The 27,665-nt window shown below is 42.6% G+C and overlaps 2 protein-coding genes across 7 annotated transcripts in view; one reads left to right on the top strand and one right to left on the bottom strand.

Moving 5' to 3' along the window:
• LOC116393707 (glutamate receptor-interacting protein 2-like) overlaps positions 1–15,079 on the top strand; it is a 244,088-nt gene extending 229,009 nt beyond the window's left edge. For all 6 annotated transcript variants that reach the window (XM_031866471.1, XM_031866385.1, XM_031866298.1 and 3 more), the window contains exons 18-25: positions 1,327–1,466; positions 2,036–2,230; positions 2,440–2,596; positions 3,865–3,979; positions 4,876–5,089; positions 5,296–5,522; positions 8,419–8,565; positions 8,816–15,079. In XM_031866471.1, the coding sequence (XP_031722331.1) occupies positions 1,327–1,466; positions 2,036–2,230; positions 2,440–2,596; positions 3,865–3,979; positions 4,876–5,089; positions 5,296–5,522; positions 8,419–8,565; positions 8,816–8,983 (1,363 nt within the window). In that variant the 3' untranslated portion in view covers positions 8,984–15,079. The remainder of the gene's footprint in view (positions 1–1,326; positions 1,467–2,035; positions 2,231–2,439; positions 2,597–3,864; positions 3,980–4,875; positions 5,090–5,295; positions 5,523–8,418; positions 8,566–8,815) is intronic.
• Positions 15,080–20,636: 5,557 nt separating this feature from the next.
• The window catches only part of slc6a6b (solute carrier family 6 member 6b), a 34,439-nt gene continuing 27,410 nt past the window's right edge, over positions 20,637–27,665 (bottom strand). Inside the window, exons 12-15 of the mRNA XM_031861263.1 lie at positions 27,495–27,597; positions 27,194–27,294; positions 26,562–26,732; positions 20,637–26,257 (exon numbers count right to left, since the gene is read on the bottom strand). Of these exons, the coding sequence (XP_031717123.1) occupies positions 26,099–26,257; positions 26,562–26,732; positions 27,194–27,294; positions 27,495–27,597 (534 nt within the window). The 3' untranslated portion in view covers positions 20,637–26,098. The remainder of the gene's footprint in view (positions 26,258–26,561; positions 26,733–27,193; positions 27,295–27,494; positions 27,598–27,665) is intronic.

Genomic DNA, 27,665 nt, shown 5'->3' with positions numbered 1-27,665 from the left:
GGTGGGAGTAAACAGGGTCACTTTGCAGTTCCCTAAATTAGTCAACAGTCATAATTTAACTTCCTGAACCCAAATCTGAGCTGTAAACAGTGACGGTATGTCTGCGGCGCTGCAGCCTTGTGTGTCTGCATGCATCAAGTATAATGAGCTCAGCGTTAGATCATGGTCCTGTTTTCAATGTTGAAAAGGTTTTTAGGAAAATCTGGCTTTTCTAAAACGTCAAAGGTTCAGTTCACACAAATTACAGGAAGGCAGAATTTCTCTGCTCCATTTCACCCTCACTTGTGAGCAAGACCCGAGGTACTTGAACAGAACTCCCCCGCTCGGGGCACTGACTCACTCCCAGCCTGAAGGACGCAATCCACTGCTTTAGAACTGAGAACCGTGGCCACAGACCTGGAAGCACCACCATTGCATGTCGAAGGTCAAGTTCAAATAATAATCACAATACATTTTATTTAGGAAACACTTTTCAAAAGACTCAGACACTTTACAGAGGGGATAAAATGGAGAGTAATATTTAAAAATTACGCAATTTTGACAGACAGGTGAAAGGGTTAGGGGTTAAAAGCAGACTTGAATGTTTTAAGAGCTTCTTTCTGAAGTAGGGGAGTAAATGTGAGTTCTGGATGTGAGTTGGATGAGACTTCCAGGGGGCGGGGTCAGTCTGATGGAGCCAACAGAACCACATCATCTGCAAAGAGCAGAGGGTCCCCAAACCGGACACTTATCTCCTCCTCTGGCTGCTTCTTGAGATCCTGTCCATGAAAATACAAACGGTATCGGGTCGAACAGAACCGGAAGGCAAAGCTCTCGATTTACCCGTCCAACTATGTGCCAACCCTCGCCTATGGTCCCGAGCATTAGTGACCAAAAGACTGAGATTGCGGATTCAAGCGGCCGCAATGAGCTTCCTTCACAGGGTGGCATCCAAAGGGAGCTCGGAGGTGGTTCAACACCTGAAAAGGATGCCACCTGGACGCCTCCCTTTAGAGGTTTTCCGGGGACGTCCAACAGGTAAGAGGCCGGAGGGTAGACCCAGAACACGCTGGAGAGATTATATATCTTGTATAGAGCTGCTAAGCCTGCTGCCCCCACGACATCACTCCAGATAAGCAGAAACAAAATGGATGGATGGATTTGTACGAACAGCACAACATTAGCTGGATAACAATTTACTATTGATGTCATCTCTTTGGAGCTGATATAAACTATGGTTTCAAGATGAATCATGTTGATTAACTTAACTTTGTCTGTGTGTGTGTGTGTGGCCTCTTACCTACCTATGTGTGTGTGAACGTGTCGTGTTTTTCGTTGTGTGTCCAGGACGGGGGCTATTCATGTAGGTGATCGGATCCTGGCTATCAACAGCGTCAGTTTAAAAGGAAAGCCCCTGAGTGAAGCCATCCACCTGCTGCAGATGGCTGGAGAGACGGTCACCCTCAAGATAAAGAAACAGATCGACAGTATGTATGAAAACCGTTGATGGTATAACTTTGATCATAATGATCTTTATAATGATCACCGAGCCTCTGACCTGAAGTCCATGTTTTTGGAGCTGACTTGCATTCAACCGTGTCTGCAGGGCTGGAGTACCCGAGTCCGGTCTCGAGAACACTTGTTCCTGGTCTCGTGCCTTGTTATGACCTCCGCCTCTTGCAATGGGCCTCAAACTTAAATTTTATGCATTGATTAGTTTGATGTTAGAAGATGGATCAATGTTGTTTATATTCATTTCTGTCCATCATAACTCTTGAATCACTACATTAGCTTTGGAAGGACACTTCTGCCTTTCATGGTCTTGAACAGGACTCGATCTGCTCTGGACTTGGTCTTGACTTGGACTCGATTTGCTTTGGACTTGGTCTTGACTTGGACTCGACTGGACCTGGACTTGGACATGGCTTGAACTCGATTAAGTTGGTCTTGACTACAGCCCTGCTTGTCTGAAGAAAAGGCTTATTGTCTGAAGATTTCTTTGTTGTTTGATGCTCATTTTAATAGACAAACCTAATTCCAACTTCTTATCTCCAAGATGGAGAGGAGAGGAAAGCAGCCGAGGCAGAGGACACAACAGAGAACGAGCTCAGTGACCCAGAGGAGGATGATTTGACGGACAGCCAACAGACCAACAAGCTGTCAGAGCTTTACTCCACCACTATACCCAGCGTCGACTCGGCCATGGAGTCTTGGGACGGCTCAGGGTTGGATGCCGGCTATGGCAGCCAGGGTAAGCTTTAGATTAACACGTGTCCAGTGAAATGCCAACATGGCCGTATACTGCAGAACATATTGAGCTCTTATAAAAGGTAGAAGATGATACATAATTCTGCATCCAAAGGAAACTCACAAATCCAAATAGCTTTATCTAGAATGCCAGAATGGGTGTTTCTATAGACGGTGTCAGCCTGTAGATGAGCACCGTCTCTCCTCGTGCAGGTACATACAACCACCAGGCAGCTGGTATCGCCCTCCATCCCCATGAGTGGCGTAGTGCCAAGCAGCAGCGCAGCACCACGCCACCTCCTGGACGCCGGAAGAACTACCCTTTCAGTGACGGAGGCTTCAGTGAGGATGACTGGGACAAGCCACCAGGGTAGGACTGGACTTAGTTCATCTTTCACACCTTTACTGACAGCTTCAGATCTTTTCATTCAGTTCCGGCAGAACGTTGGTTTCCGTTAATTCTTTGGCCCACATAAAAACAAAGATATCGCAGACTTGAAACTTGCATACTTTGGCTAATCGCATCTGCTTTTGATTTTAGCAGATTTATTTTAGCGTGCGTTGATTCACCCTGTACAAATAATGTAAAGTTTAAAGTCTTTATGAACACGACTCAAGTATCTTTTATGAGTCTGTTACTCGATGTTCTCACTTGAATGGATGGAAACCAGTGGATGCCTGGAACACAGCAGGATGGTTTCCACAATGGTTCGCTGTGATCTAAAGAACAAGCAAACACACAGAACAGTTTTTAAATGACAGAATGGACTGAATGTAATGGTTCCATTATTTAATTTCATGATGTAAAAAGCTATTTTTTTAGTTCTAAAGGTTTTGAAAAACTATCTATTCACATACGCTAACTCATAAACATCATAGGCAAGGCTTTGATTTAAGGGTTGCATTTATATGGAAGGAGGCCAATCACTGTCCTGCCACACCACACACACTGGTCTCCATTTTTACCAGTTACATAATTTACTCCATATTATCAAAATTGTTGTTGATTCATTTTCTCTAATTGCATATTGTCGCAGCTCTGGTGTCTTTACACAAACCAGAGTTTTATCTTTTAAAACGATCCTCCGGTTGCTTGTGCCGGCATCACCACCGAGAGTTTGCTGGTGATGTGGAATCATGGAGGTTGAGTCATGAAGCCAGCAAGACTGACTGAGCAGTATCTGTGTGTGTGTGTGTGTGTGTGTGTGTGTGTGTGTGTGTGTGTAGTGATGGTTAAGCCTTGTGAGGATAGCAACATTCGTTGGGGGTTATGTAACACCGATGGGGGCGGAGAGACGGAGAGGAAGGATGAGGCGAGAAAACAAAATCCGCTGCGCAGTGAAACTGAATTAATCTTGTCAGTCAAGGACATTCAGCGTTAAAAGATTACCCATGTTGGATTAAACCAGAACGCATAGCCTTGCACTGCACTTGTACTGCTCTGTTTTCATATCGGCTCTGTTGATAATGCGACCCGATTGACTTGATGTGCAGACTGCATTCAGCAGTAGATTCAAGATTCAACTAAAAGAGAAAGTGTTTGCCCAAACATGTATGTTTGTCTTTGTGGCTAAACGCACTTATTTATTTTCAAAGCAGCTTCATTTAATATCACTTTGTTGTTTTTGTGCGTGACAGATTTATTGGCCACCAACCGGACGGTATTCTGTTGGATCCAGATGACAGCTTCTGGTGTCAGGCGCTTGAGGATCTGGAGACCTGCGGCCAATCAGAACTACTCAGAGAGATCGAGGTCAGTCAGCATGCGAGCATCCGCCTCCAACCTAAACTCAGTCATTCACATTCTTCAACATAGTGGTTGAACCCAGAAATGACCACAAAAGACCTGTTGGTCACAGTGATATGTTACACCTGCATTCTCTCTACTGTCCACCAGGGGGCGACTCCTCTGGTTGTATAGAAGTCTATGAGAAAATGACTCTACTTCTCTCTTGATTTATTACCTCAGTAAACATTGTAAACATGAGTTTATGGGCTCAATCTCTAGTTTCAAGTCTTCTTCAATACAGCATGATGTTCATTTAGTACATTATGGTCCATTTAGAGTCAAACAGACCATAAAGCAGGGGATGCTTTAGGACGGGGCTACTGTGATTGACAGGTCACTGTCACTACCAGAGACGTATACGCTACGTCGTCTCTACGTCACTCCTCCCCATTCCAAATATGGTAACTTCTGTTCATCTGTTGCGAAAAAAACAATATGCCGACGGCTGAATAGCCAAACTCGGGCTTAACACCAGTCCGCAAACCAATGGGTGACGTCACGATGACTACGTCCACTTCTTACATACAGTCTATGATTCTATGATACACGCACTTCATTATAGTCCGCACAGCAACTGTTTTTTTATTCTTTCATTTACTTTGTGATGTACAGTGATGGTCGGCTTTGAATGTACGTTTATATCTATTTCATATCTATTTTGAATTTTTTCAGCACATTAAATAGCCGACAGCAAATCTATGGCAGCTATAACCATTCACCGTTTCATTACTCATCAAATGGCAAGACTTTGATGTAGGCTACGGATGCTTTTTTAAAACCATATCACTCTTAAACTAGCAGTTTCAGCTGAGGTTTAAGTGTGTGTGTATGTGTGTTTGTGTGTGCTTTTGTTGGTGCAGGCATCCATCATGACAGGAACAGCCATCAGTCTGGGTGTAGACGGTGTCAACAAGCCTCCAGCTGAGTCCATGCTGAGCCACAGCAGGATGAGCCCGCTGAGGAGGAATTCTCTTCTGCACCAGGGAAACCTGCTCCACCAGGGCACACACCTCCACCAGGGCGCCCACCTGCACGAGGAGGCCCACCTGCACGAGGAGGCCCAACTCCACCAAGGTAATTCGATGGCGGATGTGACAAGTGGTTGTCCCCCAAGCCCTTAATAGAGGACTGACAAAAGAAAAAGAGAAAAATCAGAAATGTAATTTAGGGAAACTGAACTCAGCAAAACTGTATGTACAAGCATGCTGCTGTATATTGAAGGGCTGCTTGTAGTAATACTTTACATTCTATTAAAAAAATAACCCTTTCATTCCCCCCAGATGTCCACCTGCTCCAGGAGGCCCATTTTAACCACGAAGCCCACCTGCTTCACGAGGCCCACCTGCACCACGGGGCCCACATCCACCAAGATAACCAATCTCCCCTTCTGCACCACGAGCCCAAGACAAAGGCCTCGTTGAGAGTGTCAGAGAGGACGTGGGAGTCTCGTCGGATCAAAGAGGAGATGCAGGGGATTCTGTCTCCAACGCCTTTGGAGCTGCACAAAGTGAGTTCAGAACTCTGCCCGAAGACTCGGTCACGACGGGGCTTCTGTTCCGGTTCAGGACTTGGATTATATGTTGATCATATGAAGTAAAATGAGACCTTGAGTAGAGAGTGAACACTAAGAAGTAAAAGCAAATCTGAAGTAAATCAAAATTGACTTAATAAGGAGATCCATACCATTCAATACTGGAATTAAGACTGGAAGTAGAAATCATTCACTCATTCACTACTGCCTGCTCACTATCCATGGAGTTCTAAATAGATGTCTATATAATGAGCTCATATGCAAAATGCAAAAAAACACTTTCGGACACGACTCGCGTCATTTTTTAAAACATGCCAGATCAACGGTGGCTGCTAAACCATCCATAATAAATACCGACCAGCATTTTGGTGATAGATGTTTATGTGTAGTTAACTCTGAGTGACTTTATTTCCCCCTGGTAGGCAGTGATGTAATATATATGTCTATAGGGCTTTTATTGTGAAAGGGAACGAGGGGATTAAAGCTGCCGTTGTCAATGTGGGGAGGTATTTCCCAGATTTTTTTAATACAAAGTACGTTGTGGCCGTTTGTGTTATAATGCTCTGCTCACATGAAATAAGTTATTTTTCCCGCCAAAATGTATGGATTCGTCTCCATCGTGCTGCTCTCCTCTCGTCCGTCTGCAATACTTTGAGTCCACTACCTTGGCTATATTAATGCTCACTATACATTCGGACAGCATTACAAAATGGCGAACTCAGTATATAGTGAGTTCGCCATTTTGTAATGCTGTGCTAGTGAATGATTTCAGACACAAGCGAGTCAGTCCAAGTAAAAAAAGCCATCAAAATGACCTTTTTACCAGAAATACATTTTTACAGTGCAGGATATTGTGTAATACAGCATGATTATAGATTAAGAATGTACAATATATTAGCCCCCCCCCCCCCCTTTGGCAACAGTTTTGCTGGCGGCCACATGTCCTCATCCTGTGGATTCAAATTATGACCTCATTCAAGAGTCTGCCCAAACTCCTGCAGCTCAGGGCCGGAATGAGAAATACATTTGCCGTCCACAGGGAGAAGATACATTAAAGTTCTACTAAATCGCTTTTACTGATGGGCTCATTGGCCAACAGCCAACATGTTACAGCCTCTAAATGGTGTCTCATTAAAAGAACATAGAATATTCATGCGTTATATAATAATGCCTTTTCAGTTTTTGGTTAATCCACAGTTCTTAGCAAAACATCTGGCCTGCATTATTCATTTAAAAACCCTCCATTGTGCATTTATCCTGCAATCGCATGGTATTGAGCAGTGGTCGTTTGTTAGCATTCTTTGTGCATTTAAAGTTAATTCGGTAAAGCATGTAGCGTGTATGAATACTGTACAGCAGGACCACATCGTATCACAAAGCTTTGCTTTTGAAGGAGCTTATACCAATCCCTGTCACCGTCTGTCAAGGCAGCAATACAGAAACCACCGTCCATGTTGGCTATGCAGTCAAATTACAAGGAAAACGAGGATTTTTCTGTACTTGTTTAACAAACAAACAAAAAACGATAAATTCATTCAATGTATTGCTACATCTCAAAAATTGGTTGGATGTGACAAATGTCCCCCTCGTGTCCTCCTCGTGTCCCCCTCGTGGACAGCTGTGGATGTGTATTTATTGGCAAGCTGAAACCAGCAAATACGACATCGGACACCAAAGAACCAGGACTGACGGGGCCGAGTCATTTTACAGGAATTTACACGTGTCGACAGCTTTGCTAACACAGCCGAACATCAAGCAAATGCAACAACACAAGACATAGCGAGCCAGCTAATATGTTCCAACAGCAAGAAGGCCAGAGAGGACTTTTATTTCGCGAAGCTCTCGCCAACGGTAGTTCCAAGAGTTACTCTTTTTATTGACGACTGATGTGACAACTTGCTTGGATGCGAACGGCGATCTCCCGGACGAAAGTCTTGTTTGTTTGTGTGAACTTTCTCGCTCTTTATACTTCGTCAGCTGCTCTTAGCGTCTAATAAGAACGCAGGTGTGTTGACGTTGGAGTTAGTTGCAAGCCCGATGCGTTCGCACACAGAGGCCAAAGAGTCCCTCCACATGTCGCTGTCAGATGCTGAGGGGCACTGGCCACGCTGCGGTATTCGACTTCTTAGGACTGAGTCGGGTTGCTTTTGCTCTTTCTGTCAACGTCTTCTTCGGCCTCTTCCCCTCTACCATGATGTAGACACTGAGAATACCGAGCTAGCTTCTCCTTTATAGCTAGCTGGTGGTGTGTGACATAGTCCCGTAAAGCGTTACGCATTTCTCTCCGGAGATCGTACCCGCTCGCCAACAAACATAGATCAAGAACAAGCGTTCAGAGGCGCCATTCTTTCTATTACAAGTCAGGGTACCATCAAAATTATTTTGAAGCTGTTATCTTGTAAAAAAGTTGCATAATGTTGCTTCAAGTTTAGATTCGCTTGACACACTATGCCAACATTCGGCGTCAGTGGCCCATCGTTGCCTGTGTTTTTATTCTAAAATCGATCCGTTCAAGCTACTGAAATTGTGTTTTTTACCGTTCATTGCAATCTTTCCTTATTTATTTTGCTTCCTTTTCTTCTTCCAGACGTTAGACCAATGGCTGCCAAATTCATTTTCGGAGCATATGATGAGACATAAGAATGGTTGACTTCTTTGTACTGAATGTCTTTTGGAGCTCACACAACTGAGCAATCATTTCCTTTAAAGCTGGTGATCCGCTGGTCAGCTGTTGTCTTTGTGGTGGTTTGATAGATTATTGCTTTACTGCTTAACTGTCACAGATGCTTTCCATGAACATTTAAACTTGGATTACTCTAAACTGAGTTAAAGGTTTAGATTCCACCTCACATCTTTGTGCCGTCGTCGGTAGGTGACGGTGGTAAAGGACCCAGAGATCGACGACTTTGGCTTCAGCGTGTCAGACGGCTTCTTGGAGAAAGGAGTGTACGTCAACATGATCCGACCCGACGGGCCCGCCGATCGAGCCGGGCTCAAACCCTACGACAGGATCCTGCAGGTACTGATGGAGGAATCCAGTTCATGTTTTGAGGGTGTTGACATCCACGGCAATGAACTGACCTGCATGTGCAAAAGACCAAACAATTAATAAGAAAGAAAAAAGACTCTGTGTTTGTTGTGTTGATAAGTAATGGTGAATATCATTTAACTTTAAGCAATAGCTGGTCTCAGTCTTTGTTAGCCAGCGAACCAACAGCAGAACCGTTTACCAGAGCAGCCGCCGTCTGCGTCTCTCCGTCTCCGTCCAGGTGAACCACGTGAGGACGAGGGACTTTGACTGCTGCTTGGCGGTGCCTCTAATCACGGAGGCTGGGGACCGACTGGAGCTGGTCATCAGTCGCAACCCGCTGGCAAACGATGACGACGATGACACAGAGGACAATAACAACACTTATGACCACCCGCTAGACCTGTAACACACACACACACACACACACACACGAAGACAGACAGATGATTCTCTAGACACACATGCATTCACTCTGTCACACTCAGGCAGGAGACACACACACACAACTGGCGATGAAGTGCAAAGTTCTTTACTGGAACTGGTCCAAACACACTCAAAAACACACACCCCACCGGCTTGTAACAATTCTACTTAAACACAGAGACTCGCACACACACACACACACACACACACACTTGCATGCTCACACAGTCGCCCGTCCCATTCACACTGGGTTGAACTGCTGTCATACAGTATGATGCTCTATGGAAGCCCTGGCTCATTGCAGAGAAACCACGCGAGACGCTCTCCTGAAGGTTGGCCGGGAATCCTCAAAGTTGTTCCAACATAAACAAGCGCTTAGTTGGCACTTTAACCGTCCATTAACTGACGACTCTTTAAATACTGTTTTCACTGAAAACAAATGACTAAAAACCTGCAATTTGGATTCAGCTGTTTTTTAACGGCAGGCCACAGGTTTCCAGACATCTCTGGTACTGACTGGGCCAGAGGGAGCCACCTCATTACACCATAGTGTTCATGGTTTAAGCAACGTTTAACGGTATTGTTATAAAAGAAACTGCCTTGCTCAGTTTGTAGATTTCATTTGTTTAAAGAAAGGCTATTAACACTTAGTGGAAGATTGAACCAACCATTTCTAAAGTAATGGTCAGGCTGCGGTCTAGACAGATGTAGACATTGTAGAATTCCATATTGCTGCTAAGAATGCTTCAATACAATTTCCAAGAGTCATAACCAGAAAGGTTATGTTTAGCTTTTCTTTCCAGCTGTTGCATGAAGGTGGACTTCTTTAATGCGTCAGCACAATAATACCATGTAAAAAATACATAAACATCTAAATTTGTGGCATCATTTCAAGTTGAAGACAACGATGTCATCACTTCTGCCAAACTCAAATGTCCAATCCAAACATGAGACGGGAAGAGAGAAGAAGCAGCGACTTGATATTCGCTTCACACGACATGTGGCGTCTTTAAATGAAGCATTTATCGCTTCAACACACTTGTTGCAGCTCTGCTCACGGAGAAAACTTTGTTGCCAACAGAAGAACATTTTCCTGCAACATGTTAGGAGTATATTGACCCTTCTCTGGGTTTTTTTGTTTGTTTTGTGCCAACTGCTGCTTAAGTTGCCGATCTACATTGCCCAGTTTGTCACCGCACTTGTCTGAGAGCACTGGGTTCATCTCACTTCAGTTCATTGCTGACCTACAAAGTCAAAGAGCAGAAGCCACTAGATATGGACCGTAAGCAGCAGAGCTCACGATTAGGGTCGAGGTTCACAATAATCAGAAATAACACCTGTTGATGCTGTTAAAGGTGCTGCGTGTAGCACTTATTATGAGGAATGATGCCATAAACAAACAAGGTGAAGGAGCCTCAGGAGTCACAGCATCACAACTGTACTTTACACTGAGAGCCACTGGGGCAGAACAGTGTGGACTTATTCATCCAACATGGATTATCTTTACAGTAAACAGACAAAAGTATAATACAGTCAAGGTTTATGTTCCTCTGGTGTGCATCACAATCGGCCCAGGCGGTCAACACCTAAGACCGGTGCTGACCAAAGAGCCAAAGATGCAGAACTTCGGAGCAGATGACATTATCTTTCAAGGTTCACATTTTCTTCTGCGAGATGTGATTCAGCATTAATGCTTCATAATCATTGTGCTCATGTCGTTTGAGGTTACGTATTGCTGCTCAATAGTGGATTAAAACACACAGAAGCACAGCTGAGCATGCTGCTCTCACTCCCCTATTAGATACTGAGGCTTTGTCACAACCCTTAACGTACGATGTCGACGCACAAGGCGTGAGACGCTTCGGGCTTTCAAGTCCCTACGATGTAAACTCATCCGTGTCATCATCAGACACCCGGAGGAAATGTTCCAGGAGTGTGAAGACGTAGAAGAAAGACTGAAGAGATGCACGGGGATGAGTCAAAGACCAGCTTTACTGTCTGAAAGTGCGGTTTAGTTTTATTAAAGTTACGTGCTTTTTCACGGTTTATTTAGTTGACGTACGTATTTAGAGCCCAACCATGATGTCGTTGGCTAAAGCTAAGCACGTGGTTCTGTTTGAGTTCACAACATTACATTACAGTCATTTAGCAGACGCTTTTATCTAAAGAGACTTACAATTCAGATTCCACCACGCCGGAGGCACAGCTGCGGGAGCTACGTGTCTCGCTTCAAGGACACATCGACGTGCGACTAGCGGGGCCGGGGATCGAACCGCCGATTCTCTGATTGAAGGACGGCCCTGCTCTCCACTTAGCCACGGCCTCCCACGTGTTTGTTGCGACCGTATAGTTGAGCGCCTGTAGTAGGACGCGCTGTGACGAAGCGTCAGTGTGTGACGAGTTGGAAGAGTCAGAAGGTGGCGGTTTTGGGTGTTGACTAGATTCATAGGACGGTAGCTGCTCCACCGATGCAGCCTATGCCAAGAACGTAGCGTACCAGTGTGAACAACAACACTCAAACACAAGCAACTCTTTCTCGAGCAGTGCAGACATGACGAGTGATTTGTAAACTGCTCCTCACAGCACAGATCAACCACGAGCACTAAAGCGTTGCTGCTGTTTGGCTTTGTAGGAGAGACTGGCCCCGTTGCAGCACGACAATTATGGACAAAGCTGACGGTTGTCGTCTGGATGCTGAAGATTTGTACCGAGCTGTCCAGACTGGGAACAAGTCACACACACACACACACACACTCATACACACTCGTACAGAACAGGGCCAGCATGTACAGATAACTAGAGGACACGAAGCAATGCAGTTGGTGCGTGCATGTCACTACGTGTTCGTCTTAAAGTTTGTTCACGTTTCTGTGTGTCTGCCTGTGTTGTATTCCTGCAGCTGTTTCTGATGTGCACATAACATGAGTCAGTACATTCAGATGTATGTGAGTGTATCTAAACGGGTGCATAAACAAGTGGGTACACGCTGGATTTAGCTAATTGTTTTTTAGGTTAGTTTGGCATGATGGACGGTTCTTAAAGGGCCAGTGTGTAGCATTCAGGGGGATCTATTGGCAGAAATGGAATCTAATATGAATATGTATGTTTTCTTCAGTGTAAAATCACCTGAAAATAAGACTTGCTGTGTATTCGTTAGCTTAGAATGAGCCGTTCATGTCTACATACGGAGCGGGTTCTCTTTCCGGAGTCTGCTGTGTTGTTTCTACAGTAGCCCAGAAGGGACAAACCCAAACACGGGCACTAGATTGGACTAGATCGGTCTCCACGCTTGGCACATGGGAGAAGTTTCAGTTGGTTGCAATCTGCAACATCACTGCTAGAGAACGACAGAGTGCATGCTCTGAAAGTCACACCCACAGGAGGGGAAACAAACAGCGCCCGGTTTGCAAACGATGGGCTGAAACGCTGGAGGAACAGTATTTAACGAGCTAAAAACACACATTTCAGATTGTCAATTGTTAATCTCTTACACTGACGATTCAAACGAGTGAATTTCATGCCCTCCTGAGACGTGGAAGTGCTCTTAGCTGTCGGTGTGCCTGAAATAGCTCCACTCACTTAGCAACACGCCAAACATCTGAACGTCTCATTTAATGACTTTTCTTTAACTCTCCCACCTTTCCTCACCCACCTATTCAACAGCAGAGATTCCTTCCACTTCCTCCACCTCCTGTTTTAATGATTTCATTTGATTTCTGCCTAAACCTTTTTCTTTGCACGTATGATTTTGCAGAAACGAGACGAGCTGGTCGCTCCCCTCCTCTACTGGGAGAACGTGTGTGTGTGTGTGAGTGTGGCAGACAGAAACTAGAGAGTGTTACGGGTCAGAAGGAAACATTTTTATAAATGTCTTCCTGTGTGTAAGCACACTAGAGAGAGAGTACAAACAAAATGTGTGAGAGAGAGAGACAGGAGAGACACACACAGGAACACTAACCGTGAGTGTGTGTGTGTGTGTGTGTGTGTGTGTGTGTGTGTGTGTGTGTGTGAAAGAGAGAGGAGACAGAGAATAGCTTTTGTCCTCGGAAGGATTGGAACAATCACAACCTCTGTTCTCTCTCTTTCTCTTTCTTTCACTGTCTCCCACTCTTTCCTCACGTTGTTACATAATACAGTTAGAATCCAGCTGCCCCCATTGAGAGCACCAGTGTGTCTGTGTGTGTGTGTGTGTGTGTGATAGAATGTGGGAGCCTGCATGTATATATGACTGTACTGGCATGTGTGTCTGGGGGGCGGGGCGTGTTTTCTGTGTGTACTACATGTATATACATGTGTTTCTACATGTACGTATCCAAGGATGTCAGTCTTTCTTTCCTTTTAAGCAAATATGAGCTTTTGAGCATGTGTTTGTGTGTGTGTGTGTGTGTGTGTGTGTGTGTGTGTGTGTGTGTCAGGGACAGAGAGACGCTAGGTGGTGTACATTTCATTGTACAGTGGTGATATCTTTCAGAGCCGTGGGCCGCTCAGACACCCTGATGAGACTGAAAACAGTGTGAACTCATTTCTTGCGAGGGAGCCTGAGAACGGCGACTTCTTCATTAATGACAAAAAAAAGGGACATTCACATCTCTCCGAGCACTTACTAATAAAAGAAGCACACTGTTGAATACCATGCACTGTAAGTATTCTCATGTACAACGGAACAGACGTGTCTGAGTGTTTTATACGCAAATGTGAAGTGGCCAAAAAAAAAAAGTTTTGTAAAGCTACAAAAAAGAAGACAAATGCTGAGAAAAGCCTTCCAAACTGTTCTGTTGGTTTTTATGTACGTATGTATGTATGTGTGTGTGTGGTCATCCATACTCCCTATGCATTTTTGGGTCAAAGATCAGTTTAAAGCCCAATCCGGAATTGTACACAAATGTTTATAAGAAATAATATATATAATATAAAACTTCTTCACAGTTGCACAACGTGGTAAATGTAAGAAATGAGTCGTTCACAGTGATTGTGTGGCGTTCAGGGGGATGTTTCAGTTTGTCTGCGTCCTCACCGCTACATGACAAACTGGCTCTTTACGTGGTTGAAAAGGTAAAAAAGACAAAGCATCTGATTACTGTGCCAACAACGGACTGATATGCGATCATTTCAAATTAATATTACATTTCTTCACTAATTTTGGGGAATTTTCGTAATGTCAGATGAAACATTTTTTCACCATTTTTTTTGCGTTGGCTACACTTACCTGTTGTCACTACTGTCGGCGATATTTAAATGATTTCCCATCATGGGTGTTAATGATTGATTAACACTAAACAGGGTCGGGGTGAGTCAAAGACATGATGGTGAACTAAACATTAGCTTAACTTGCAACCCAGATACATTCCCCCTGATATTACAACCACAGCTCTTAGTCAGCTAGCCGTTAGCATTCGCAAAGGAAAATATATTTAACTCGCTGATCACAGTGTTTGTTCAGCGATAGCATTCTGCCCAGACAACCACAGTTTGGTACAAACCGCGATGACCGTTACTCGTAACACGACATGAATACAAACTTCCTTCACACGACTTTCAGCCAACTGTGGCTCTGACTTTACAAAGGAAAGAATAATATATTTTTGCATCATATCCAAAGTCATAAACGGTATCGTCTCTCATGGTCTGTTGGTCGTGAGTGCGTCTCCCGTCTCTGATAAATCCCACGAGGACTTGTTACACCGAAGTTATCCGATTCTGACATTCGTATCAGTTTCATGAATTTATTTAAACATTGAATTATAAAAAGATAAGTGTGTTGACCAGTGGCATCACAGCTGATTGCGATTCCGGATTGGGCCGGGTTAATAACGTATGCGTTGATATTGTGTATTTTTTTCAAATTGTGTAAAGTTCTATTCTATGTAATATAGTATTTTTCTATGACAATATTACTCTTCCGAAACATGGGAGGAAATACAAAACAAACATCGGAGGGGAAATAAAATGTATAACTTTGTTGTTGTCGTTTTTTTTGTTTTTTGTTCATTTTCTATGAAACCAAGAGTGTACTGTCATACTTCTCTTTTTGAGAAGAACATGAGAAAAGATCAGAAGAACAATAAAATGTCTAATTTTATGTGGGATGACTTGTCTGTCGTTACTTTGGTGTGTGATGTAATCCCAATGCTGCAGCACTGCGTGTGTGTGTGTGTGTGTGTGTGTGTGAGCGATCCAGTGACGGCTTACAGCTCTATACATGCACACTGTATGTGTGTGCACATGTTTCACATCCAGGAACTTGTAGAATAACTGGTTTTAATGTGTGTTCCTTTCCCATAGTACTGCACAAAGTCACTGAAGTGAAGGTAATACTTCTAAGGAAGGAACAAACTGTTGGGGTGTGAGTCTTAAATGCTTACATCAGGCTTCTACCAGTCAGATCTAAACGCCATAATCTAATCTAATCGAATGGCTTTTCACTTGTAAACACAAACATGCTTTTGCAGAACTTCATAGTTCCTGAGTGTTTTGGGGAAAACAAGCCATGTGTGTGAGGAGAGAATGATATGAGTTGGGGGGGGCAGCATACACACACTTAGATGTAATGTCCTGTGTGTGTCTTATTCAGACGGTGCATGTTTGTGTCTGTGCTTTTATGTGGAACAGAGTGTGTTTGGATGTACATATGTGAGCCTCTTTGTATGTTCCTGTCTGTGTGAGAACACACAATCTGCTTTTCTGCCACTCTGCTACATAACATGGTTCATTGTACGTGTACTGTTCAGTTCTGTATATACTGTACATTCTGCTTCTGCGGATTTAATTATCCCCAAGAGTGTACCGTTACATAACAGGTCCAACACAGAGTGCTCATAACATCTATGCACACACACACAGCAGTAACGTATGGAAAAGTAGTTAAGGACCCAATTGCACACGATACAGTATGTCCATTTACACACACAAACTATGTATAAGTATGCACAGTCTGACCTGACGAGCCAACATTGAAACAGGAACTTCTGTCTCTGGGCGTGACTGGTCTCCATCATGCTGTTGCACTTCCATGAGCCGGTGGAACTGAAGCGTGGGAAAGACCTGAAGACCGGATGAGACCACAAAAACTGGACAAATCACACCTAACGATTGACTTCCACTAACAAACAGATATGTTTTAGTCCTGGCAGCCAGAGAGGAGCATCCAGAGACAACAGGCCAGGTATGATAAGAGTTGCATCACTCGGCAACAGGCCAACACAGGTTATTGTGTATTTCTGTACCAAAACAGAAACGGACATCCAAGAGTTTAAGAAAAGAGAGATTGTTTGTCATCACTCCAAAATCATATTCAAAAACTAATGAACAATTATAATATGTATCCATACCTAAAAGTTTCAATGTGTAAGATATATGTTCCAAAGAAAAGGGGGAAAGCTTTTCATCTCTACTACTGGCTCCATACAATCAAAATTCACTGTCATCAGTTATGAAGTTCTTTCAAAAATTAAAAAAGAAAATAGAAAACTAGGCCAAAAAAATTTAACCGATCCGAGTGCCGGTCTGGATATCACTGTTACCTCTTATTATCTTATATTCACTCTGCATCTAACTGGGATGTACGTTTTGAGAGTTTGTTAGTTTGATTAAATCCAAAGCAGCAGAAAAACAAAATGACTTCTATGTCATAATAAAGTATGACAAAAAATCATAGCAAAGGCTGTTGTACAAATGAGATAAAAAAAGACATGAGTCATAATGTCTCCTAACAAACCCAGTCTGGTCTGATATAAAGACTAAGAAAAGTCAAGAAAATAATTATAATAAAGTATATAAGGTCATGAAGTCATAGTATAGAATGTCAAATAAGTCAGAATATGGGAAATGAAGTTGTGTTTTTAAAGTCAAAGTATAGTTTGACTAAAATAGTAAAGTATGTCGGAAAAGACGTTGAAAAGTAACTTGTATAGAGTTTTGCAAAAATCTGGAAAAAAGTCTATAGTATGATGAAAAAACATCAATTTATAGTATGAAAAAAGTCAAAGTAGAGTATGACAAAATATCATAGTATGACTGAAAAAGACATGGAAAAGTCATATTATATAATGTCAATTATTTTTGTTTTTAAGTCAAAGTATAACTAAAAATTGATTATGAGAACCTTCAATATGACAAAATAAAGTCTTAGTAAAGTATGTCGAGTAAAGTCATGAAAAAAGTCAGATAATAAAGCAATTCATAGTGTAGTATGTCGAAAAAAACGATTACAAATAGTAACTGTTTAGTATTTCATGTGTCAGTCTAAAAAGTGTTTAATAAAAGAATGTTATAAGTCGAAAAAAGTGTCGTAAAAAAAGTCAGAGTATAGTATGTCGAAAAAGACCAAACTGCAGTTATGGAAGAATGTAGAGTATAAATTGGCATAAAACTCTATACGGTCTAGCGTTCAGGATTTCTGGTTTCCACCCAGGCAGCCTGGGTTCGACTCCCGGTATGACAATAAGACTTTTAATGGACAGGTGTCAGTCTAAAAAGTGTTTAAAAAAGTCATAGTATAGTATGTCAAAAAAAAATTACAAAAAGTAAAAATCTGTGAAAAAGTCTACAGTGTATGTAAAACATGTCAGAATATAGTCTGTCAATTTATTCTTTTCAGTGAAAGTACAGTATGACTGAAATAGTCACAATAAATTCGGAAAAAGATTTGAAAAAGTAATTATTTGAAAAAGTAATTCTTTTTATAAACTCACTGTGAGCACCTGCTCAGCAGCAAATGCTCTCCGGACACAGTTATAAACGAGAGTTAGCTGGTGAACACAGTCAGATCGGCCCAATGCCCTCAGGAGCTAAAGGCAGTGAATACTGACTGAATACTCGGAACATGAATCATCATGTTCCAAGCAACTGTTTGCTAACAAGTTGGCCGTATAATGATACGTCAATGTTGTGTTCACAACCTGTTTCTGCTTTCCACTAGTGACCAAAACAAGTCAGTTGTTGTTTAAGTAAAGGATCTGAACACGGCTTCCACCTCTGGACAACCTTTGCTCACTAAGATTAAAAAAAAAGATTGTTCATTTCCCCATCGCATTGTAAGAACAAACACTGCTGCCAGAGCAAATGTCCTTTCCATTATAAGCTGGGAGACAAATAATGTGTCAAAGAGGCGGCACATGTCTGTATTCAACAGTCCACAGGAAAGCAGTAGTTTTCTGGGATACAGTGTGGAGGACAGTGGACTTGCCAAATTGGTGGAAAATCTGCAAAAGCACACGCGGTGTCCCTGTGGGCTGTACCAAGAAACCACAACATCCTGGATCTCAACTGGCCACACTTGATGTTCACATCATCCTTCACTTTGCTCCTCCACTTCCTGTTCTATTTCTGACTGTAGAACAAAAGGCGAAAGTACCAAAAAACACTACTCTTGAATACACACAGATGTGTTTTTGCTCGTTGCTCTGTGGAAGGAAGGCCAAAGAACTGTCATCAAGATGAAATGGGAAAAGAGATTCTCAGCAGCAGAGTCTATTCTAGGAGCTGGCAGGCAGAGAATGGAAATGTCAGCGTTGTGTTTGTGTCTCTGGAGTGCGAGTTATTTAAAGCTCACACTGCTGTAAAACAACAGCAGAATTAATATTATTCAACGCCAAGTTCAAGCAAACATCATCTTCTGCATTCCCTGCTGAATAAAAGGACTTTTGTTGGGTCACATGGCAGCAATAATCACAACTGAAGTGGTGGTATTTGTGTCACTTTTCTGGACAAAAGATCAACACAACATGATGAACCGAGACTTAACTGGATCTGTACGGCGTCTGAAAGAACCCTCTGTCTTCCTTTCACTGAGAAGCACAAACAGGACACTTTAAATCAGTATTTTATGTAGCACTCATAATACCTTCATTGGAGTCAGTTGTTTTGATTAAAATAAAGTAACCGCATGTAACCGCAGCTGTTGAGGGAAAATAAGGTCTGGGATAATAAGCTGTGTTCAGCAGCAGCTTCTCTTCATCACCAGCATGTCGGAGCCTTCATTTCCCTGTTGTGAAACCCAACGGATGTTTGGCTCAAAATATTCCATCAACTGAAGCCGTTTCCAGCGGCTTCACAGAACATGCAGCTCAGTTTGGGAGGGATTGGAGGTTGTTTGTACTGTCTTTATTAGTTAGCTTAGCTTAGCTAAGTGATGTCTGTCTGTTTGCTTAGGTAAGCACAGGTTGGATTGTTGTGGGTTGTAGTGCCACCATGAAGTCAACTCAAAACCCTATCTTTGGGAAAAGGCATTCATAAAGGGGTGAAAGAAACCACAGTTCCCACGGTTTCAAAGGTTTCTGCATCAGATGATTTACTCTAAGACACACACACACACACACACACACACACACACACACACACACACACATCAAGAATATACAGCAGGAGGTTGTTGACTCTTTGTGGTAAGCTGGCTTTATATCCTCAAGGGCTGCCATGGTGTAACCAATCACCAACCATGGATCACCTGGCATTCAACCCAACTAATCATAGCCAAAGGAGAACGTGTATCCTGATAGACTCAAGAACAGCATCTAAGTTACCGTAAAGCTACAGTTAGTGACTGCAATTAAGATAACTTTTTGTCACATTTGCTCAAACTGTCACTATTTCCTTTCGTGCTCTTATCGGCGTTTGCAGCCGAAGAAAAACAACCAATCGGAGCGGAGGGGTCTCTGACATCAATGACTGTCAATGAGCGGCGCTGATCGAATATAAATCAAGATGATGTTCCTGCGTTGCCTGTTTCTTGCCTCAAATGTTTTCAGAAACAGATTTTAGTGAACTGTTTAGCTGTAAAATGAGAACGTTTGCCCGAGTCGACGGGCGGAGCTCGTCTAACAGGAGCAGAAGCAGATCTGTTCACAGACTATCTGTGTTACGTACTACTGTCAGGATAGAGGGGCAGTTAGCTAAAGAAGTTAACTAGCAGCACTGCTGAGTGTCAGCAGCAAAGACGCTTAAAACGAATGAACCTATGGTGTGCTGTTTGTGCTCTTATTTACCCACGTTGCAGAGCACAGCGCTGATTCGGGGGATTTGCAGGTCAAAGAATGGATTAAATCTGCTAAAAAAAGCACCAACTCAAGCAGATTTACGTTGGTTTTAGACATTTTTCACTTGCAACTCACCAACTCAGTCAACCTTCTCTTACTCCCGACCCCTCAAATAGCGCCGCTTGGTCAGTGGCCCCGAGCTCCAAACTACGACTCCAAGTTAACCGCTAGCGTCGGTTTTGGACGAGCAGGGACGGCGTTAGTTTGTCCTTTTTTTAAATAAACTTCAGTCCTGACAGGAAAATAGTTTTAGGCAACAAAACCGCTAATAGACATATAAGTTAATTATATACATCTAATTGCCCTTTTATTATAATAAAGCTGTTTCCAACCCATTTGAATACTTTCACATATGTAAGGAAACCCGGCAGCAGTGAGCGTGCTGGAATGCAGCCTCCTGCGTTGGCTTGAGTACCTTAAATCTTGTAATACAGGATTTGTAGGATTAGAGTTTATTCTGCTGTGGAGAGGATTTAGGTGCATAAGTCCCACGAGTTGGGGAATTGAACTTGAATGGAATGATCTTTGTGCGTGTGTGTGTGTGTGCGTTACACCACCCATAAACGAACAAGTCATACAGACACAAAAAAACTCAAGAGCTCATTTTCAGAAGACACATTTTTTATTAAGAAATAAAAAAAGTTTTACACCTTTTGTAAAACCTGTTCAAACACATATTTTTTTTCATTTTTTTTCTTTAACCTAGCTTACAGGTTTGGCCATAGAAATAAAAAATAAAAACTTTCAAATTCTTTTAAAATGTTTTTTTCTTCAGAAAGAATTAAAAAACATTTTCTAATGTACATTCCTTGAAAAAAGGAAGGGCTGGCATACATACAGTATAACGCAGGAGAGACAGAGGCGTTGTCATTGGGAACAATATCCAGAGTGAGGCTGTCGACCGAGAGGATGGGGAGGATGAGAGGGACTCCATTTCCCAGAGGACTTAGCGCTGAGACCATTTAATTTAAAAGAGGAAAGATGATTGTATGGCCAAAAGTCAAAACTTGATTAAAAGCTAAAAAAGCCAAAAATGTAATTAGGTTACATGATAACTATGGTTCTCCGAGTAAGGACAACCAAAGAACTCAGACGCTCCTTGCATTAAGGAAACGGAGCCCCGTGTATCTTCCTTCGCAGCCACGCAGTCACAGTGACTTCAGTGATAAAACAGATGTTGTGTTGCCTCACATCTGTTTGGTCTAATGTTGAATCTTTATCACAGAAACAGACGATTAGATTCCGAAACCTGCAGATATGGTGTTTTCATACCGGCAATGAAGACGATGTAGGCAACGTGGGATTTAAAATCAGCTCACATGTTCCTGCGTGGATGTTTGGTTCTCCACTTTCTTTGCTAAAGCACTGAGGCTGTGGGGTCGGGCCAAGCGGAGTTGGATTTAGAAATGTCTGAATAAGCCGAATGTAGAAATTGCATACAAGGTTTTGAAAGAAAAGCCCACATTTGATATGGTTCAATCTGGTTTTTATTGGATTTACTGCATTTGTTGCTGAGGGGCAGGCTTCCCAAAAGCAGCCGAAATGACTCCAATGTATTTGTTCCATCACAAGCAAATTAGACTTTCCACCCTTAAGGGCACCTGGTGAGATTCCAGGTGTGTTGTGGATCAGAAATGGTGAACTTTGGTGGTGGCGTGCTTTTGGAAAGCTGCCGGATGTTTTAGCAGTACTGAGATGAAGAAAGCAGGCAGAACGATGGCGGGCTTAGTGGCAGTGTTACTGTGTTTCATACCCTCACAAACTCACAACTTAGCAGTCTGACACAAAAAAAAAAAAATGAAAAAATATGTTTCGCTAAGAAATTCAATTTGACGTCACAAAATGTTAGAATCTTTCTCAGTGCATTTTAAACCACAAGACCTTTGATGGAGCAGTGGTTTGGTTTGGTTCACTTCCACACTGTGGAGCATTTGGTGGCTGGGTGTAATTGAACTGGACCCTGAAGGTTCAAATCTTCATCAAGAATTCACAGGCGGTCGTTTCTTTTTTTTTTTCCAAAGGTTGGTACCACCTCCTGGAAAAACAGCGAGAAAAATAAAAGTATTCTACAAAGTATTGCACGTAACAAATCTTAGCTTTTTTTGTTGTTGATTTTTTGCTTTGTTTTTTTGATTGATAGTCGTACAAGTTACTCCGATGACAGAGGTTCAAATACACTATATTTGGAATACAAAAGGCAAATGTGACAGACACACAATCACAAATAAAACAAAACAAGAAAACTGCAGAATTCAATAAAACAAGATCAACAAAAATAAAAAAAGGAAACTAGTTCTTTTGTTTTCACCCTAAAAAATAGATCTTCAGAAACTTTCACAATCACCCGCAGGCGACTTTCAACATTTCAACATTCGGCGGTAAAAACTTTGTGCATCGCTAATGCTTCGATTCTCTTGCAAATTCGTTTTCTCTGAGAACAATCGGTTAGCTTAGGTTACAGGAAGGTTTACTCCGGCTAACTGAAGGGGAGTGTCAGAAGGCAGAGGAACTGGCATATACTTTAAATATACACAGAGAGGCAGAACAAACCAATAAACCACTGCGTTAGTTACTCCTCCTGGCCCACGCGTCCCCCCCAACAGAAGGATCTCAGCACTACGGAACGCTTTCAGTCAGTGTCTGGAACACGTTCAGTCAGATTTACTTGCTCTAAATCTATTTGTGTGTCTCTTTGCAACAGATATTTAGTTTTGCTATTTCTTGTGGTCCCCACATTATAAAAACATTTATTTCCATTTTGTGCATCTTAGCTATGACCAAGACATTTAATAGATGCACCATGTAGGCAAAATGGTGAAACTGACTATTTAGCTTTCCATAGGTGCTCTGTGCCTTTGGCCAGGACTACTTCCTCTGTAGTGGTTCTGATGCTGTTGTTCTTACTGGAAGGTGCTGACACGTCTTTTCTTTCAACATTACTACCATTCTTTTTCCCACCTTAGTGCAAAGATCCTTCAGGGGATCGAGGGACCAGATCTGTACAAAAGTTGAACATTAAAACAAAGCTTTGTATCGGTATTAAAATGGGAGGTTCTGCGATGGGAGCTCAGCTGTACAAAGACGACTTATATAGGAAAAGTTTATTACTGTATGAAAATAGATGTCTGCTGTGGATTTGGTTTCACAAATCCCTTTGAATGATATGAACTACTTTATTCTAAGTTGAAGAAATTAAATAAAGTGAAATAAAAAAAGGAAATGATCAAAGCTTAGATGACACACGAAACGACGCCCTGATTGCACCATCACTTCTGATGTGATGCTGTCGGTCAAATTCCTGCAATGCATGTGTTCGTGTATAACTGTATATCTGACGTGGATGAATAGTTTCATAACATTTTGATCTATTTTAATATGTCTGCTGTTGTGCTTTTTGGGAAACAGAAGGGTTCCGACCGTATTCAGATCGTCTTCACTGTCGAGGCCAACGAGGACCCTGAATAAAAAGATGGCAGTGTTTTTCTTTTGGTCTCATCATTTCACATGAAGTCCAAATTATACAAATAAGGTGCGATAATCTCACTTCGACTCACTCTCTTTTTGTATTTTTGCCTTCGATTGCGGATTACATAGGCAGTAAAGGTGTGATATATATATATTCCATTCTGTGTGGCAGCGAACCGATCCAATGGCCTTCCAAGATGGACAATAACATCGTCTTCAATTGCTACCGTTAAGTGTCTCTTTGTCGACCACAGTTACGAGTCGAATGTTGGGTTAAAGCAGCTAAAGCGAAAGTCCTGAGTGGATGGTCACTGGCGACACACACACACACGGGGAACCCGTTGTTCCACGGACGTGTTAACGTGAATGCAACGGTGGTAAATGTCGGATTTCTCAGATAATCATTCAGCCAGAGTCCCGTTTTTATTACATCTTATATATAGTGCCTAATTTCACAGCTTTAATTGACTAATATATTCCATCAGAAGTTAAGTTGACTATTCTCTTCGTTTGTGTCTTTGGTTAGGCTTAGTTAGAATTTCAGGCAGAGTCCGACTTAGCACAACATTTTGAGTTTTTGACGTATTTGGATGCTGCGAATATTCTTTATTCACCGTTGCTACGCCTCGAAATTCATTCTGATAATCCCAAAATGATGATAGACACCCGACTCCCACTACCTTCCAAGGTCTCTGTTGCGATGCGTACAACCGTCTGCTACATTTCAATTGCTTTTTCAGAACAGTTGAGGTTCCCTGTTTGATACGAAGCTTCTCAGCTCTCGTTTAGAAGTGAAGTGAAGCAACATGGTGACTGTGGGGGAAAATAAAAAACGTGACCAAACTCTGTCGTCCACTGGCTCTGATCCGTCTGCAGCCAATAAGAGTCTGGGAAGGAGTTAGACACTCCTTGCTTGGAGTCATTGAGTCGGTGACATGTTGGTTTAGTGCCCTGTCTGGCACAATCTACCCAAATGAAATACAGTCCCGTGGTGTTTACAGAAGAGGAAACGCTATAAACCCCCAACACCTACCAACCTACACATGGAGCCATTGTAGAGTCCACTTGTCTTACTGTACATCGAACTGCTTGCCGAATGTTTAAATCCACACCCCCACAGGAGAAGATATTTGGGGCATAAAATAAGTTGCATTGTTTGTTTGCTTGACGCTAAAGACGGAATTGTTTGGCAGGGCCAACGCTGCGGAACTGAACGAGGATTCTCGTTACAATGGCTGCCACTGTAAAGGTATGATTTGTATAACAGCTTAGTATTTTCACACAAGTGTTCCTTCTTCCATGTAAAACTACAGCGATTATCATCAATAGTGAATAACAATATTATTATAGTCTTAATAACAAAAAAAATCTAAACATTGCCAGAGGAAAAACTAATAATAATGTAACTTCCTCTGTAGAAAGTAAAATAAATCCAATCCAAAAGTGTAAGCCAAGAGCGCCTAGTGCAGCCACTAACGTACTGTAAACTGGTCTAGGACAGAGAAAGATAGATAGAGATAGATATAGATGGACTGATTAGCTACTACTGTACAGTACGCCACATACAACACACTCAAGGGTTCAACCTCCACACTTCAAATCCTTTCAGATTCCCCTCTCTTTGTGCAGTCTCAGCGCTGCTGTTCTCACTGACCCAGAGTCTCAGGCTGTGGAAGATGGGGATATTTGATGCGAAGGTGCATTTCAAAAACCAGGATCCTGGCTTGATAAGGGTCATCGGCTATCACGGCTGTGATAATACATTTATTCAATTTTTCATTCTTTTGCTGCACCGGGCAATTTTGTGTACTAGAAATGAGAATACTGGAATTTTGATTGGTAGGTTTTGGTCATATTTCTCACCAAAGATCTTGCCTTGTGCAGCTGGAATATCATCGAAATGTTTCAGACATGGATAAGAAATACGTGTTTTTTTAAATTATTCATGCTGTACCTGCAGTGCCTCCATCTTCTACCTCCTCTCAACCGGGCCTCCCCTGAGCACAGTGGAACCGAATAACCCTACGGCACAAGTGCACCATGTCCATTATATATATATGTGTGTGATGTCATATCACAGGCAGAGAACAGCCCCAAAAACTGATTTTGGTGATATGTGTTCAATATGGGTATTTGTTTTTTTTATATTTGGTGGCTACAACATTCAGTTTGATTCCAAGACTCAATAACCACTTTCTTCTTCTTCTTTTTTAACAACAATGGCTGGTATTCTGCAAACAGAGATGTACCAGCGTGTGACCAGAGGCCGGTACTTATGTGCCACTCTGCCTTTAAACAAGACAAGAGTGGGTATTACAAATAGGGGGGAAAGGACCAGCACCATTGTGAGTAATTCAGAAATAGATTTGAAATGTGATTGCTACCCTCTTAAGAAAACCCACCAAGAGCAAACTGCTTCCAGAGTATTCCTACGAGATTTGAAACGGGAACGCTTTTTTTTTTTCTTCCTTAAAACCCTTATAAGTCCACCAGACAGACAGATAGACAGACAGATAGACAGAAAAGACTAGCTAGCTTTAGAAGCATTGGAGAGGAGAGGAGAGGAGAGCGATCTCATGGAGAGCCTCCGCCTCATTCCTTTACATCATGGTTTCTACGATGGTGTGGGTGGGGGCCTTTATCAGGAGGTCCTTGTTCCCGTTGGGGTCCAGAGGGTAGGACAGCTCCTTGAGGCCACGGTGGTCTGCGGGACGGGAGCTGGCGCCGCCGCGAACCGGGGCTGCCACCGCCTTAATCCTCTGCAGGGCGGAAGGAGGGAGGGATGGAAGGGAGAAGTGTGAGAGGAAGGCGGGGTTTAAAAGGAGAGGTGGAAACAACAGAGAGAAGCAGGTAGGAGGGGAAAGATGGGAGGAATGACAGACAGGAACGGATCGAGCAATAATGGAGACAGGAGAGAACAACAGAGAGAGGACATGGGACAGAAAAAAAAGAGTATAAGCTTCAAAAAACGGACTAAAAAACAATTGCATACAAACAAAACCTACAAAATCTGCGTTCGAAAAAACAAAACGTTTCGGCAGAATTTGTGCATAAGCCACCCACCTCAATGAGCGGCCCATCAGATCGGATGATCTTGATGACGACCACCATGGGGATGCAGATCATGGAGGTCAAGGCCAGAGACCAACCTATTCCGACGGCCCAGTCTGGATACTCGTAGACCTTGTTGTACGTCAGTGGCTTGTATTTGACCAGGGAGAAGATGAAGCAGCCCTGGGGAGGAGGAGGAGGAGGAATACGAACGTCAGCGCTGTGAGGGAGAGCTTCACATTGTTTAAATTTGTATCATGTGGTGATTTGGCATCTTCAAAAACACTAAATTCAACGCACACTCAGTAACACTGTGTGTGTTATCGTGTAAGTCCACTACTTAACATGGGGACAATGACTCAAGGGTGTCAGTGTGATACATCATGTATTTAATTATGTTTTGACCTTTTAGTGTTCACCTGCTGTGGGGACATATGAAGGCAAATACTGCATATTAAATGTCAACATGTCTATTTAAGAAACACGTGAACGTCACGAGGACTCGAACAAGTTTCAGGAAGCAGAAGAAGTGTTTTCATAAAAAGAAGAAGAAGTCAAACTCCTTTTTGTTGCTGTGTCATAATCTGCAGGCTGAGCCTGATGCTTATGGTTCACCGTCTGTTACAACAGCAGCAGGCTCTTACCATGCACAGTACAGGAGTGATGACAGTCCAGCTCCACTTCATCCAAGCGTTTGGTCTGTAGCCAAGCATGTCCTCAAGTGCATCGTAGTAATTATCAACGCCTGTGAAGACAGTGAAGTACCTTCTGGTTATTGTCTTTGCAAAAACTCTTTTACTCAGAATGCACCAGGACTACTTATTTTACAATTACAAAGGCAAGATCATTAGTGCAGAACATTTCAAACACAGAGGCAGAATGCTTTAAACACGGCATGAAGTAAAACACAAAGTCATCTGTTATATTCAGAAGGATGGTACTCACCATAAACCCAGGCAACAGCTATACATTCAAAGAATGCCACCCACAGAAGGCACACACCGCTCGCTGCATAGTAATCAAACAGCTGGAAAACATACATGCCACCCTGCAGAGAGACAGACAGACAGACACACACACACACACACACACACACACACACACACACACACACAC

The sequence above is a fragment of the Anarrhichthys ocellatus genome, unplaced genomic scaffold, assembly GCF_004355925.1.
Source record: "Anarrhichthys ocellatus isolate YVR2014 unplaced genomic scaffold, GSC_Weel_1.0 scaffold1, whole genome shotgun sequence".
Lineage (NCBI taxonomy): Eukaryota > Metazoa > Chordata > Actinopteri > Perciformes > Anarhichadidae > Anarrhichthys > Anarrhichthys ocellatus.
The sequence above is the reverse complement of the archived record's forward strand: the minus strand, read 5'-3'. Positions and strand labels throughout refer to the sequence as shown.